This window comes from Trachypithecus francoisi, unplaced genomic scaffold (assembly GCF_009764315.1).
Source record: "Trachypithecus francoisi isolate TF-2019V2 unplaced genomic scaffold, Tfra_2.0 Lachesis_group10, whole genome shotgun sequence".
Classification (NCBI taxonomy): domain Eukaryota; kingdom Metazoa; phylum Chordata; class Mammalia; order Primates; family Cercopithecidae; genus Trachypithecus; species Trachypithecus francoisi.
This window is the reverse complement of record NW_022681455.1, coordinates 115,442,620-115,459,191: the sequence shown is the minus strand read 5'-3', so window position 1 is coordinate 115,459,191 and position 16,572 is coordinate 115,442,620. Positions and strand designations below refer to the sequence as shown.

Here is a 16,572-nt window from a genome sequence, read left to right as displayed (position 1 = left end):
TAGAGAAGCATTAAACATATGTACCTTGATACTGTAATGGAATAGCTAAGTTGTTGTTCTTTTTTTTTTTTTGAGACAAGATCTTGCTCTGTTACCCAGGCTGGAATGCAATGGCACAATCACAGCTCACTGCAGGCTTGACTTCCTGGGCTCAAACGATCTTCCCATGTCAGCCTCCGGAGTAGCTGGGACTGCAGGTGCAAGCCACAATGCCTGGCTAATTTTTGAGGTTTTTTTTAAGAGATGGGTCTCCCCATGTCACCAGGCTGTAGACTCAGTTCTTGTGATCCTTTTTATTATAGAAAGTGCAGCCGGGTGCAGTAACTCGTACCTGAATTCCCATCTCTTTGGGAGGCTGAAGCGGGCAGATTGCTTGAACTTAGGAGTTGGGACCAGCGTGGGCAACATGGCAAAACCCCATCTCTGCAAAAAATGCAAAAAATTAGCCAGGCGTGGTAGCAAGCACCTGTAGGCCCAGCTACTTGGGAGGCGGAGGTGGGAGAATTGCTCAAACCCAAGAGGTTGAGGTTGTGTTGAGCCAAGATTGTGCCACTGCACTCCAACCTGCCTGAAAAAGGGAGACCATCTCTCAAAAAAGAAAAAATAAAAGTTCATAAGAGCATGAGAGCAAACATTTTTTTAAGAGCATCAGTTGTTTTCATTCATTCGATTTGATATAATTTTTACATTTTAATAATTTTAAATATTTTGTGGAAACGATGACAACTGCTATAATCCATATAAATAGTTACGTAATTTAGGAAGTTTAATTTAAGCTTTCCATGAGAAAATAAACCCAAGGCTTATTTAAGTTAGAATAGTATGTTAAAAATTAATATTTATACTGTGATAAAGTCAGGAAAACACACATAGATATTTATAAATCCAAATTATTAAACTACATAGTCTAATTTCTCCAGGGATTCATCTTCATTAGAACATTACCTGAACTTTTTTCTTTCTTTCTTTTTTTTTTTTTTTTGGAGACGGAGTCTTGCTCTTTTTTTTTTTGTTTGTTTTTGGAGACGGAGACGGAGTCTCTTTTTGTCATCCAGGCTAGGCGTGTGGTGGCATGATCTCAGCTCACTGCAACCTTCTCCTCCTGGATTCAAATGATTCTCCTGCCTCAGCCTCCCAAGTAGCTGGGATAACAGGTGTGTGCCACCACACTTGGCTAATTTTTGTATTTTTAGTAGAGACAGAGTTTCACCATGTTGGCCAGGTTGGTCTCGAACTCCTGACCTCAGGTGGTCTACCCACCTCGACCTCCCAAAGTGGTGGGGTTACAGGAGTGAGCCAGCGTTCCTGGCAGAACTTCTTTCTATGTTTATATATTAATTTTAAAAAACTTTCATAAAGTTTGTTTCAAGGTACTGGAATTTTTTTCCGTTTTTGTTTATTTGATTTTTGTGTTTTGTTTTTCCCTGTTGTCAAGCTTCTTATTTTATATTCTACCATTCACAGCCATTAATTTTTTTTTTTTTTTTTTTTGAGACGGCGTCTCACTCCGTTGCCCAGGCAGGAGTGCAGTGGTGCAGTCTCAGCTCACTGCAGCCTCCACCTCCTGGGTTCAAGTGATTCTCCTACCTCATCCTCGCAAGTAGCTGGGACTCCAGGCGCATGCCACGTTGCCCGGCTAATTTGTGTATTTTTAGTAGAGACGGGATTTTGCCATGTTGGCCAGGCTGGTCTTTAACTCCTGACCTTGGGTGATCTGCCCGCCTCAGCCTCCGAAAGTGCTGGGGTTGTAGATGTGAGCCACCGTGCCTGGCTTCTTCCTAGAAATTCTTGAGTTTTCTCATTTTATATTTAGCTATTTGATTATTAGTCTTGAATCAAAACAGGGATGCTATTAAATTTAGCAGTTATGCCATCTAAACTTTTCAATCTAAATCATTAATTTTTTTTTTGAAATAGGCAAAGTTACACTCACACGTCTGCTCAGAAATGATTGCGTTTACCTCTTCCCACACACTCAGTGGAAGAACCTCATCCAGCCCTCAGGCAGGCTGGGAAACTAAGCAAGAGTTTACAGCTGGGTGTTTGCCTGTTCCTGTGTGCTGTGCTCTGTAATACTTGTTCATTCATATTGTGCATTAAGTAGAGGAACAGCTTCTAAGATTTATTAATACCTCATTGTTGGCATAGAACGCTCCCTTACATTCCAGGTTGGCTCATTTATATATTTCTTTGGGATATCCTGATTTTCTTTTGAGAGGAGAAAAAGTCACCCACTTCGAGCTCTTTAGATTTTTCAGAAGGTTATGAAACTCCAGACAAGTCATTTCCATTTCCATTCAGGCTTATTCACAAAATTATTAACCAAACCAAGCAAAACCTTTGGAAAGTCTCTTGCTTTGCTCTAAAACCATGTAAAACCAGCTTTAAACCATTTTGACTATTTTAAAGTTTAGTAAGAGATTCATGGGTCTGAATATTTATCCCTATACTTTATTAAGTCTCTAAAAGTTTTGAAACAGAGAAGGCCAGCCTGACATTACTTGTGTGGGTCATATCCTTCTACAGAAAAGGTTATGATTATTAAAGGCCGTTATCAAAACTGGTTTCTTTTGTAAGAAGGAGGAAAGTACTTCTCATATCTGTGGCTTGTTGGCCATCCTCACTTTGGGGAAATTTTCAACCATTATTCGCTCTTCAAATATTACTTCTGTTCCATTCCTTCTCTTTCCTTTCCTCTGGAACAATAATTATACATCGGCTGGGCACAGTGGCTCACACCTGTAATACCAGCACTCTGGGAGGCCGAGGTGGGCAAATCACTTGAGGTCAGGAGTTCAAGACCAGCCTGGCCATGGTAAAACCCCATCTGTACTAAAAATACAAAAAATTAGCCAGGCGTGGTGGTGTGCGCTGGTAATCCCAGCTACTTTGGAGTCTAAAGCAGGAGAATCGCTTGAAATCGGGAGGCGGAGGTTGTAGTGAGCCAAGATCGCACCGTTGCACTCCAGCCTGGGCAACAAGAGCGAAATTCCCCCTCAAAAAAAAAAAAAAAAAGTATACATTTATTAGACTTCTTCACTGTTTTCCGTATAGTCTGATATACTTTTTACTTTTTTATTTAAAACATTTTTTTTGAGACAGGGTCATGCTCTGTTGCCCACGATGGCATGCAGTGGTATGATCATAGCTCACTGTAACCTTGAACTCCTTGGCTCAGTCAGTCCTCCCACTTCAACCTCCCAATCAGCTAGGTGAGGAGACGGGGTCTTGCTTTGTTGCCCACGCTGGTCTTGAACTCCTGGCGTCAAGTGATCCTCCTACCTTAGCCTCCCAAAGCACTGAGATTACAGGCATGAGCCACTGCACCAGCCTTGAAAACCTATGAAATACACATATGCAGAGTTGCATCTAACTGCCCACACAGTCAGGGTATTGAACAGTTCCATGACACTGAAGAGCCACCTCGTGTTATTCCTTTGCACTCATACCCTCTCCTACCCCTAACCTCTGGCAACCGCTTGTCTGTTCCCCGTCACTATAGTTTGGTCTTTTTGAGAATGGCTTTTTTTTTTTTTTTTTTGAAATGGAGTCTTGTTCTGTTGCCCAGGCTGGGATGCAGTGGTGCCATCTTGGCTCACTACAACCTTTGCCTCCCGGGTTCAAGCAATTATTGTGCCTCAGCCTGCTAAGTAGCTGGGACCACAGGTGTGTGCCACCATGCCCAGCTAATTTTTGTAGTTTTGGTAGAGATGGGGTTTCACCATGTGAGCCAGGCTGGTCTCGAACTCCTGACCTTAAGTGATCTGCCTGCCTTGGCCTCCCAAAGTGCTGGGATTACAGGCATGAGCCACTGCACCCGGACTAGTATATAACCTTTTAAGGTTGTCTTTTTTTCATTCAATATAATGCCTTTTAAGAGTCATCCAAGTTGTTTTAAAAAGTAGTAATGCATAGACATTTTAGTACTGAGTAGTATTCCACTTATGGATATGCTGCCATGAATTTTCTGTTGACCCACTTAAGGACATTTGGACTATTTTTGGTTTTTGGTGATTGTGAACAGAGCCACTATAAACATTCATGTATAGGTTTTTGTGTGAACAGACATTTTCAGTTTTCTAGGTCAGTTATGTAGGAGTGATATTGCTGGGTCATATGGTATGTGTACTCTTAACTTAATAGGAAGTTGCCAAAGTAGCCAGGAGTGGTGGCTCACACCTGTAATCCCAGCACTTTGGGAGGCCAAGGTGGGAGGATTGCCTGAGCCCAGGGGTTCGAGACCAGCCTGGGCAACATGGCAAGATCCCATCTCTATTAAAAAAAGCAATTGCTATAGCGATTTCCAGAATGATTGCTGTCATCTATTTTTGAAAATAATTTCCTTAAAACAGTTCCAAGTTTCACTCTTGGCTTTCCTGCCTTTGTGACAAATGCTGGAGTTCTAAGCGTATGTGCCTCTCACGTTAGAAGCATAGGTGTCTCTAAGGTAGTTTGTGTGGCTCACTTTGTGTGCTCTACAGTTTCAAGAACTGCACCTCAGATGTTGGAGGATGATAGCGGGTGTGGACTTGAATGGATTGGCTCCTAGGTTCTCACACAGCTGCCTTTTTTCTTTGTGGCCTTGCACATTATGTCTTGTCTTTATATAGCCTCTACATTTAAAAAAGAGATTAAAAACATGCATTATGTGGTTGGTACAAAGATTAAATGGGAGAAAAAAGTTCTAAATATAAGTCTGAAATGCAATGAATAGTCAGGACACTTCAGCTATTGTTTTTCAATTACCTGCGTGATGTAAACGTGATACAGGATCAAACACGTCTCTTCTAATTTTTAGCTCTAAAGGTCATTTCATAATCAAGCCACTTGATAGTGACCTGCCCTGATTAGTGGTCCTCATAAAGTCCAGAAATTCTCCTGTAATGTTTTAGAAATGGAAAGGGAGGTTTCTTTGTGTCTCTGTCACAGTAGTATGGTTATAGGACCTGAACTAAAAATATGCTGTTGAAGTGTATCTTTAGAGGACCAGAAGCAATGAGATCAAAGGCTATGCTTATTTCAGTAGAATTTTTTAATGGCATTTATTTCACAAATGATCTTGCTTGCTCTCTTCTAGTTCTGGGATTACCGCCAGCCTCGGAAATACCTCAATATTCTTCCTTGCCAGGTGCCTGTCTGGAAGGCCAGATACACAGTGAGTGAGCCACCCTGCCTCTTGATAGGAAACTTCTTTTTGGGTGTTCCAAAAACAAGGAGCCCAGGGACATTTTCTCTTACTTTCTTTGTGAGGTGATTTTATCTTTCTCTCTTGGTTTAGTGGTGGGACAAATTTGATAATGATGGCACAAATGCTGTTAACTATTTCAAATTTTATTCTTGGCTGGTCGCAGTGGCTCACACCTGTTATCCCAGGACCTTGGGAGGCCGAGGCGGGTGGATCACCTGAGGTCAGGAGTTCGAGACCAGCCTGGCCAATGTGATGAAACCCCATCTCTACTAAAAATACAAAAATTAGCCAGGCGTGGTGGCGCACGCCTGTAGTCCCAGCTACTTGAGAGGCTGAGGCAGGAGAATCTCTTGAACCCAGGAGGCAGAGATTGCAGTAAGCAGAGATTGCACCACTGCACTCCAGCCTGAGTGACAGAGTGAGACTCCATCTCCAAAAAAATAAATAAGTAAATAAAATAAAAACTTTTTATTCTTTGAGTGTTGGGTAAGTATCCTACATCAGAATTGCTGATCAAAGCTCCACAGAGAAGCTAGGCCATGTAAAGATACTCACTAATGATAGGGCTGGCAGCAGGGTAGGTGGAGGAGAGGGTCAGGAGGCTTGAGGTCTGTCAATTGTGGTGGAGTGAACTCTGGCTTTAAATTCAGAAGACCTGGGCTGGGGGTCATGCTCTATCATTTAATACGGATGTGGCCTTGGGGAAGCCATTTGATGTTTTTGAACAGAAATTTCCTCTACTGTAGAATATGAATAGTAATTTTTACTCTGCCCTCCTTTTTTTTAAATTGTGATAAAATCCACCATTTTTTTTTTTTTTTTTTTTTTGAGGCGGAGTCTCGCTCTGTCGCCCGGACTGGAGTGCAGTGGCCAGATCTCAGCTCACTGCAAGCTCCGCCTCCCGGGTTTACGCCATTCTCCTGCCTCAGCCTCCCGAGTAGCTGGGACTACAGGCGCCCGCCACCTCGCCCGGCTAGTTAAAATCCACCATTTTAAAGTATACAATTCTGTGGTTCACAAGCTGACTTTCTTTTGAAATAACTTACATGAATGTGCTTTTTTTTTTTTTTTTTTTGAGACGGAGTCTTGCTCTGCTGCCCAGGCTGGAGTGCTGTGGCCAGATCTCAGCTCACTGCAAGCTCCGCCTCCCGGGTTCATGCCATTCTCCTGCCTCAGCCTCCCGAGTAGCTGGGACTACAGGCGACCGCCACCTCGCCCGGCTAATTTTTTTGTATTTTTTAGTAGAGACGGGGTTTCACCGTGTTAGCCAGGATGGTCTCGATCTCCTGACCTCGTGATCCACCCGTCTCGGCCTCCCAAAGTGCTGGGATTACAGGCTTGAGCCACCGCGCCCGGCCGGGAATGTGCTTTTTAAACCATTAAATGCTACAAATAGAGTGGGTGGGCAATTATCAACCTTCCAGTAATTTTCCATTGCCACACGGGTGAGAGATAATGTATTTCCTTTAATGTCAATCTGAAAGCTAGTACAGGGATGAATAAAGCTACCTTTATACATTCGACTGTCACCATGGGGAGCAAAAAAGATAACTTGGGTATTAAGATAACTTGGGTATTAAGCTGGTTTTGCACCTGGGATCACTTGCCAAGAAATCAGACACTCTTCTTATGAATTGAAATACTTTTCTAGATTAATATGTTTGCTTTAAAAAATAAACAGAAAAGTCCAAGAGTGCTACCAGGAATGGTGATGAAGATAAATGTGCTCTTAGGTGACTATTTATTCCTTAAATAACAGTCTAATTCAACTAAATGGACCCCTTAGCTACCTAGCAGATTGGGTTTTGCCAAGTAAAACATGTCAGTCCTGAAGTGAGCAGGTTTTCCTCTGAGCAGTTACAGTGCTGGGGAGGCGGGAAGGTGATGCGTCACATGGGTGGCGTGTTTCTGGTGCGTTTCCCCGTGGCAAGAATTAGGTTTGCTGCTGCAGGGATTTTCGCTGTCAGCCCTGCATGCTCATTCTGGGAAAGCACTCAGTAACTCTTGAGCTGCTCATGGAGAGTAGCTAGCATGTGAAACAGTGTGTTTCAGTGCATAGCAATCAGAACCATTTGCTTATTTTAGAATTTTCAAAATTCTTCAAGCGCTTGCCTCAGCCTGAGTTTTTACTTGCTGTGGTGGCTTCCATAAGCAAAGAGAAAAGTAACGATGTTCAGCTTACGGTGTTTGGGGAAAATTTCTCCAGATGAGTTGGGGCCTTCCATTATCTAATTATTTTAATTAGGAAGAATTGCAGGTTTGGAAACTCAAGACTCAGCCGATCCTCCCTGAAATAATCTGATCATCTGCTTTTGCCTTCTCTGCCTTAGCCTTTCAGCAACGGATTGGTGACTGTGATGGTTCCCCAGCTGCGGAGGGAAAACAGCCTTCTCCTGTGGAATGTCTTTGACTTGAACACCCCAGTCCACACCTTCGTGGGGCATGATGATGTGGTGCTGGAGTTCCAGTGGAGGAAGCAGAAGGAAGGTGAGTGGCAGAGGCCTGGTGCCGACTTTCCTTCTGAGCTCTGGTGACAGCAGTGCCAGTCAGTGCTGCCCTGGAGTCCAGTAAGGAAGACAGAGAGAGAGCTAGGCTTTAGGAACCAGAGAGCCAGGACTGTTGCCATCTTTCATCATAGGTGGGTAAAGGGACTATGTAAGGCTGCTGTTCCTCTTCCAAATTCTGTCCTCTTCTCTTAATTTTCAGCGTAGTCTCTCTTGTTTGGAAGAGATCTGCTCCAGTAAGAAATGGAAGATAGAGATTTGCTGTTGGATCGTTTCTGGGACTGAAAGACTCTGGGCTCAGAAGTCCAGGACATTTACCCCTTGCCACTCTGTTGATGAGGGAGACCCAAAGTGGTCGTTAGTACTGCCTACTACATACCCTCAGTTGTCTTCATAAGCACGTAATGCTATTTTACTTTCCAGCCCTTTGAAGATAGATTTGGCTGATAGACTTGCTTTGATCATGACACATGATGTGGTCCCTCCTGGGTTGAAAGGTTAGGGGCTGATGTGCAATTAAACGCCCTCTTTACCTCTGCCACATCAGTTGGCAAAGCTCAAGATAGAGCTGCTTCCAGCACATCCTGGCACGAGGATGAGGCGGAGATGCAGAGCAAGCAGGAAATGTAAGCCACCGAGGTGTTGGGGTGGTTTGTTATTGCAGCTTCATCATCCAGCCCTCACTCATGCAGGGCCCTAGTGTAATGGGAGTCAAGAAGCTGCAGCCTCAGTTTCTCCATCAGCTCACCATGCAAGTTTAGATACAGCCTGTCTTTTCTTGCAATCGTTTTGCCACGATCTCTTAAGTGTTTGACAGAATACAAGTTTATTTGTTGGTGTTTTCGTGTTGCACATGGGAAGCCAGGCAGGTGGAGTGATGTGACTTGTCCAGGGTCCCAGGAAAGGTCTCTAGTGGACCTGGGATTAGAGCAGTCATCTTCTGTGCCAGCTTGTTTGTGACTCTCATAAAGTTCTTCCAGGATATTTATTAAAGAGACTCTTGTGGCCAGGCGCGGTGGCTCACGCCTGTAATCCCAGCACTTTGGGAGGCCGAGACGGGCGGAGCATGAGATCAGGAGATTGCGACCATCCTGGCTAACACGATGAAACCCCGTCTCTACTGAGAACACGAAAAATTACTGAAAACACCAAAAATTAGCCAGGCGTAATGGCGGGCGCCTGTAGTCCCACCTACTCAGGAGGCTGAGGCAGGAGAATGGTGTGAACCCGGGAGGCAGAGCTTGCAGTGAGCCGAGATGCGCGGCTGCACTCCAGCCTGGGCGACAGAGCGAGAATCTGTCTCAAAAAAAAAAAAAAAAAATACTCTTTTGATCATCCTGTTAATTTTCCTACGCATATTTCCAAAATCTCTCTTGCTTCTAGAAACATGAGGCTGCCTGATGTTTATCCCAGCAATTGCATGCATGGGTTTTGGCTTTGAACTTAATCTCTTGCATTTGCCGTAGAAAACAGATGATGTGGCCAGGCGTGGTGGTTCACATCTATAATCCCAGCACTTTGGGAGACCAAGGTGGGTGAATAACTTGAAGTCAGGAGTTCGAGACCAACCTGGCCAGCATGGTGAAACCCCATCTCTACTAAAAATACAAAAAAAATTAGCCAGGCCTAGTGGCACATGCCTATAGTCCCAGCTACCTGGGAGGCTGAGGCAGGAGAATGACTTGAACCCTCAGGCAGAGGTTGCATTGAGCTGAGATCACACCATCGCACTCCAGCCTGGGAAACAGAGCAAGACTCTGTCTCAAAAAAACAACAACAAGAAAACAAAACAGATGATGTGATTTCCTCAGTCTAGCAGGAGGGGTTGACCGGTAGTTTTGGATGGAAATCAAGTTTTTAGGAACCCATTTTTAGTTACTCATGTTGTCTTTAAGCTGGTGGGGTGAGTTGTGTAAATTGGAATTGCCTGGCCAGTAGCAAAATTTTGAGTACAAGTTACTATTTAACTTTTTTTTTTGTTTTAACTGTGAAAGAGGGAAATAATAAACACTGGGGCCTACTTGAGGACGGAGGGTGGAGTGGGGAGAGGATCAGAAAAAAATAACTGTTGGGTACTAGGCTTAGTACCTGGGTGATGAAATAATCTGTACAGCAAATCCCCGTGACACAAGTTTGCCTGTGTAACAAGCCTGCACATGAACCCCTGAATCTAAAATAAAAGTTTAAATTAAAAAAAAATTTTTTTTTACTGTGAAATATATCATGTGTTTGAAAATTACATGGAACATGTATAGGGCAACAAGTAATTATAAAGTGAAAATCTATGTAATTACCATGCAGGTCAAGAAAGAAAACAATGCCAGGAGCCCCAAAGCTTCCTGATCATAATCCCCTCCTTCCCTGAGAACACTACTCCCCTAATGCTTATGATAACCATTGCTGGATTTTTCCTTTGTGGTTTCACTGCCTATTTATGAATCCCTAAAGGTAGTTTAGGTTTGCCTGTTTCTGAACCTTTTACAAATTTAATTATTATGCATGTGTTTTTATTCAGATGTTCCTTATGATGGGGTTATGTCCCGATAAACCCATTGTAAGTTGAAAATATCATAAGTAGAAAATTTATTTTAGGCCGGGCACTGTGGCTTACACCTGTAATCTCAGTACTTTGGGAGGCTGAGGTGGGTGGATCACTTGAGGCCGGGAGTTCAAGACCAGCTTGGCCAACATGGCCAAACCCCATCTCTAATAAAAATACAAAAATGAGCCAGGTGTGGTAGTGCGCGCCTGTAGTCCCAGCTACTCGGGAGGCTGAGGCAGGAGAATCTCCTGAACCTGGGAGGCGGAGGTTTCAGTGAGCTGAGATTGTGCCACTGCAATCCAGCCTGGAGACAGAGCGAGACTGTCTCAAAAGGAAAAAAAAACAACAAAAAAACCAAACAAACTTATTTTACCCACGTAACCCACTGAACATCGTAGCTTAAGTAGCCTACCTTAAACATGCTCAGAACACTTCCATCGGCCTACGTTTGGGCTAAATCCTCTAATACAAAGCCTATTTTGTTTAAAAAAGTGTTGAATATCTCATATACTTTATTGAATACTGTGCATTATGTTAAAATTGTGACAGTTTCACGCCATCCTAAAGTCAAAACATTGTTAAGCTGAACCATTGTAAGTTGGGAACCATCTGTATTTTACTTCTTGCTCAACCGAAGGTTGTTCCAGTTTACTTTTACTGACATGTCTTCGTCATCAATTTTTTTTTTTTTTGAGGTAGGGTCCCACTGTGTCACCCAGGCTAGAGTGCAGTGTGGCACAAACATGGCTTACTGTAGCCTCGACCTCCTGGGCTCAAGCAGTACTTCTACTTCAGCCACCTGAGTAGCTGGCACTACAGGAGTGTGCCACCACGCCACCTAATTTTTTGTATTTTTGTAGAGATGGGTTTCACCATGTTGCCCAGGCTGGTAGTAGTTATCAAGTTTTACTGGACCACTTCATGCTTTGATTTTACTGTCGGGAAGGATTTCTCCAAGAGGTAGGAAGTGAGTCAGGATGTTGTGGCCAGGGGACAAGGATGCCTTCTGAGGGAAGCAGTAGTCCTTGGTTTCAGGTGTTGCTGACAGATCAAAATGTGGAGTAAGAGAAAAGCATTTAACTGACCAAATCGGAAGCCATATAATCATTAAGAAAGGAGTTCCAGGCCAGATGCAGTGGCTCATGCCTATAATCCCAGGACTTTGGGAGGCCAAGGCAGGTTGACCACTTGAGGCCAGGAGTTCGAGACCAGCCTGGCCAACATGGTGAAATCCCATCTCTACCAAAATATATTTAAAAAAAAAAAAAAAAAGGCCGGGCGCGGTGGCTCAAGCCTGTCATCCCAGCACTTTGGGAGGCCGAGACAGGTGGATCACGAGGTCAGGAGATCGAGACTATCCTGGCTAACACGGTGAAACCCCGTCTCTACTAAAAAATACAAAAAACTAGCCGGGCGTGGTGGCGGGCGCCTGTAGTCCCAGCTACTCGGAAGGCTGAGGCAGGAGAATGGCGTGAACCCGGGAGGTGGAGCTTGCAGTGAGCTGAAGTGAGCTGAGATCCGGCCACTGCACTCCAGCCCGGGCAGCAGAGCGAGACTCCATCTCAAAAAAAAAAAAAAAAAAAATTAGCCAGGTGTGGTAGCGCGTGCCTGTAATCTCAGCCACTCGGGAGGCTGAGGCAGGAGAATTGCCTGAACCAGGAGGCAGAGGTTGTTGCAGTGAGCTGAGATTGCATCAATGCATTCCAGCCTGGGTGACAGAGTGAGACCCTATCTCAAAATACAAAAAATGAAAAAAAAAAAAAAAACTAAAAAAACAAAAAAACCGGCGTTTCAAAAGCAAATTGAGGAGAGAAGCCAGGTCATAGGGTGGCACAAACAGGGGCAGCAGGAACTGGTTTAGGGAATGAAGTTACCCTCAAATGCAAGGCATAGAATTAGCCAATTGGGAGAGGCTGCTGCCCTCTCTGTTGGAAGGCAGGGAGAAGATACAAGGGAGTCGGGGAAGCAAAGGGCCCCTTGGGACGCGCTGGGGAGGCACAGGTCGAGGGGTTGAGTTAATTTATAACCTTTAGAAAGGAATGAGGCACCTTTTCCTCAAAGTCAGGGGCATGAAGAGAAGCCAGATGTAGGGTCAGAAGATTGTTGATGTGGACATGAGGCAAGATGGTGGCAATTGTAACAAGCCGTGGTTCAGAATAGTTGCTCTCTGGCTGGCCATGCCCAGTGATATATGAAATATTGAGGAGTGAAGTTTTGGTTGAAGGTGGTGACGCAGAGAAGGAACCAACTCACCCTGTGACCTTGGACAGATCGTATTCTCTCGCCTCAGTTTCCCCATCCATAAAGTTAAGAAATTGGATGAAATTATTTCTAAATTCTTTGCTGTCTGAAGGTGGCCGCGAAGGAGATTCTAGGTACTGCAAAATTATCCGCAAATGTCCTGATCTTCCATGAAGTTATTTCATAAAGCACCCTGAACCTTTTCAGGACAATTTCCCTTTGACTAGACTTAAGATGAAAATATGATTCAGTCAATGAAGAACATTAAGGATTGATTATTCATTTTACAAAGAGATGCATCACTTTACCAAAAAGTTCTTTTGAATGGTAAGATGCTGTGATGCATTTCAAACAACCCATTTTGCAAAAATATGTTCATCTCCAGCTCCTTGAGAGCATGTAAAAGGAGGAACATTTGCAGAGGTGAAAGGTTAGTGTCACATTAAATCCCACCATCGCTCTTTACCTGCTAATTTGCCAGTTAGTATTTCACTTCATTTAAGTTTCTGCTCAAATGTCATTTCCTTGGGGAGTTCTTTCTAAAAATAGTTCCACCGTCAGTCTCTGTCCTCTTATCCTGTGTTATTTTTTATACCACATGTTTTATCAGATATTTATTTGTCTATTTCTACCACTGGAATGCAAGACCTGTAAAGACAGAAATTATTTTATTCATGCTGTAGTCCCAGTACCTAGAATAGTGCCTGGCATTTCAGAGATGTTCAGCAGGTATTTGTTGAATGGATGGATGAATCTCACTCCATTTCAATCTATAGCAAAATGGATGTTGAATCCAGAAGAATTTCCAGGATTCTTATTTGGTGATTTCTAGGGTCCAAGGACTATCAACTGGTGACGTGGTCCCGGGATCAGACCTTGAGAATGTGGCGGGTAGATTCCCAGATGCAGAGGGTATGTATTCAGTGCTATTGTGGAGAAATGGACCTGGATACACCAAAAATAGAAGATTCAGGATTTGTGGAAATTAGAGGTTACAAGATAGACTTTCTTTTGTTTCATTTTTGAGACTGAGTCTCACTCAATCTCCCAGGCTGGAGTGCAGTGGCACGATCTTGGCTCACTACAACCCCTGCCTCCTGGGTTCAAGCAATTCTCGTGCCTCAGCCTCCCGAGAAGCTGGAATTACAGGCACCCACCACCACACTCGGCTAAGTTTTGTATTTTTAGTAGAGACAGGGTTTCACCAAGTTGGCCAGGCTAGTCTCGAACTCCTGACCTCAAGTGATCCACCTGCCTCAGCCTCCCAAAGTGCTGGGATCACCGGTGTGAGCCACCGTGCCCAGGAGGATAGACATTTAATACGTACTTACTGGTTGGCTGAGTGGCTGGTGTGTACCACATCAAGGCTTTGAGGTCTTTAAGAACCAACTTCAATATTCAGCACTTTAAGGCCAGAGAGCCTCTAAATGTCTTTCCCTCCCTTATTCTAGCATAAGATAGCATGGGTAGCTCCCTGATCATGTGCCCTGTGGGCTTCATTTCTTTCTCTTCTAAATGGACTAAGAAGCCTACCTTGTATTCTGCAAATGCTTAGAGGCTTCTGCATCCATCAACAACACCGCTTCTATGAAGCTGTTTGTAACTTTTTTTTTTTTTTTTTTTTTTTTTTTTGAGACGGAGTCTCGCTCTGTCGCCCAGGCTGGAGTGCAGTGGCCGGATCTCAGCTCACTGCAAGCTCCGCCTCCCGGGTTTACGCCATTCTCTCGCCTCAGCCTCCCGAGTAGCTGGGACTACAGGCGCCCGCCACCTCGCCCGGCTAGTTTTTGTAGTTTTTAGTAGAGACGGGGTTTCACTGTGTTAGCCAGGATGGTCTCGATCTCTGACCTCGTGATCCGCCCGTCTCGGCTCCAAAGTGCTGGGATTACAGGCTTGAGCCACCGCGCCCGGCCTGTTTGTAACTTTTTCCCGATGAATGATATCTGTTTCTTACATGAACCACAGTAGTACCTGGTATGAGCTGCTTTGTTGGTCATTGCTCTTCTCTGCCTTATCGCAGGGCTCTGTCCTCTCCTCATTGGATGGCTAAATTTCTTGACAGTGGGAAGGTGTCTCACTTGTATTGGATCTCCCACAGCACTTGGCACACTGCTTTGCACAGAATTAATAGAAAATACTGGATAAAAATTTCAACACTGCTTAGTATGGAGTCACTCTTGAGCAATTTGGTCAAATCTGATTACCTTATTGCATTTTCAGTCTGTTTTCTCTGAAAGGTACAATTTGCACCAAAATGCCTTGAGGTTATGATTTTTTTTTTTTTTTTTTTGAGACGGAGTCTCTCTCTGTTGCCCAGGCTGGAGTGCAGCCGCGTGATCTTTGTTCACTGCAACCTCCTTGCATTTTCAGTCTGTTTTCTCTGAAAGGTACAATTTGCACCAAAATGCCTTGAGGTTATGATTTTTTTTTTTTTTTTTTTTGAGACGGAGTCTCTCTCTGTTGCCCAGGCTGGAGTGCAGCCGCGTGATCTTTGTTCACTGCAACCTCCGCCTCCTGGGTTCAAGTGATTTTCCTGCCTCATCCTCCCAAGTAGCTGGGATTACAGGTGTCCACCACCATGCCTGGCTAATTTTTGTCTTTTTAGTAGAGACGGGATTTCACCCTGCTGATCAGGCTGGTCTCAAACTCCTAACCTCAGGTGATCCGCCCGCCTTGGCCTCCCAAAGTACTGGGATTACAGGTATGAGCCACCACGCCTGGCCGGTTATGATATTTTTGCTCCTGGATTAGCTGAATAACTCCATCAAGGATTGGAGTTTAATTAATTTTTTTTTTTTTTTTTTGAGACGGAGTCTCGCTCTGTTGCCCCGGCTGGAGTGCAGTGGCCGGATCTCAGCTCACTGCAAGCTCCGCTTCCCGTGTTTACGCCATTCTCCTGCCTCAGCCTCCTGAGTAGCTGGGGCTACAGGCGCCCACCACCTCGCCCGGCTAGTTTTTTGTATTTTTTAGTAGAGACGGGGTTTCACCGTGTTAGCCAGGATGGTCTCGATCTCCTGACCTCATGATCCGCCCGTCTCGGCCTCCCAAAGTGCTGGGATTACAGGCTTGAGCCACCGCGCCCGGCCTAAATTAATTTTTTTTCTGAGGCTTACATAAACTCCAAACATGATGAAAAATTTCCAGGACTGAATAATAGAGTCTATTATCCCGAGTCTTTAACCAAGGAGAGTTGGCAGTGGGTAAAATCTATTTTGATTGTGTCAACTCTTGGCTCACACATCTCCATCCTTTGCCATTCCCATTTTTAAGTCAGAACTCTTGAATCAGACATGATGATCATTTCCGCTGACTTCTCTAGAACTACATCTTCTACCCTTTGTTGCAGCTCTGTGCAAATGACATATTAGATGGTGTCGATGAATTCATTGACAGTATTTCCCTTCTGCCTGAACCCGAGAAGACGCTGCACACTGAAGATACAGATCACCAGCACAATGCAAGCCACGGGGAGGAAGAAGGTAATTTGTCAAACTGATGTCTCAGGTGAGGTGCCACTCTACGCATTGTAGAGTTGTGGCAGATACCCCAGACCTATTCTCTGATTCATTTTCAAAAATGCTTTCCAACATTGAACTTCTCTCTCCCGCTAGCCCTAAAGGAAGATCCCCCTAGAAATCTCCTGGAAGAGAGGAAATCAGATCAATTGGGGCTGCCTCAGACCTTGCAGCAGGAATTCTCCCTGATCAATGTACAAATCCGGAATGTCAATGTGGAGGTACTTAGCTTAATCAGCTGTATCTCATGTTTGCTGATGGCAGTTTGTGGGAGAGGGAACCATTTCAGCCACGATTTTGGTTAGCAAATAACTTCGCAGCCTTAACAGAACTCTCTCTGCTTGCTTTTTTATTTCCTGGGTTTTCTGGCCAGGCACGGTGGCTTACACCTGTAATCCCAGCACTTTGGGAGGCTGAGATGGGCAGATCACTTGAAACCAGGAAGCCAGGAGTTCGAGACCAGCCTGGCCAACATGGTGAAACCCCGTCTCTACTAAAAATACAAAAAAAAAAAAAAAAAAAAAAGAGCCAGATGTGGTGGCAGGCACCTGTAGTTCCAACTACTCGAGAGGCACAGGAATCACT

At 44.3% G+C, this 16,572-nt stretch overlaps 1 protein-coding gene across 6 annotated transcripts in view; it reads left to right on the top strand.

Moving 5' to 3' along the window:
• The window catches only part of WDR59 (WD repeat domain 59), a 116,652-nt gene that overhangs the window by 60,515 nt on the left and 39,565 nt on the right, over nucleotides 1-16,572 (top strand). For 4 of the 6 annotated variants that reach the window (XM_033219018.1, XM_033219017.1, XM_033219020.1 and 1 more), the window contains 5 exons: nucleotides 5,078-5,155; nucleotides 7,519-7,675; nucleotides 13,308-13,387; nucleotides 15,819-15,951; nucleotides 16,084-16,208. In XM_033219018.1, coding sequence (XP_033074909.1) covers nucleotides 5,078-5,155; nucleotides 7,519-7,675; nucleotides 13,308-13,387; nucleotides 15,819-15,951; nucleotides 16,084-16,208 — 573 coding nt within the window. The remainder of the gene's footprint in view (nucleotides 1-5,077; nucleotides 5,156-7,518; nucleotides 7,676-13,307; nucleotides 13,388-15,818; nucleotides 15,952-16,083; nucleotides 16,209-16,572) is intronic. The other 2 variants (XM_033219019.1, XM_033219022.1) reach the window with 1 other exon arrangement.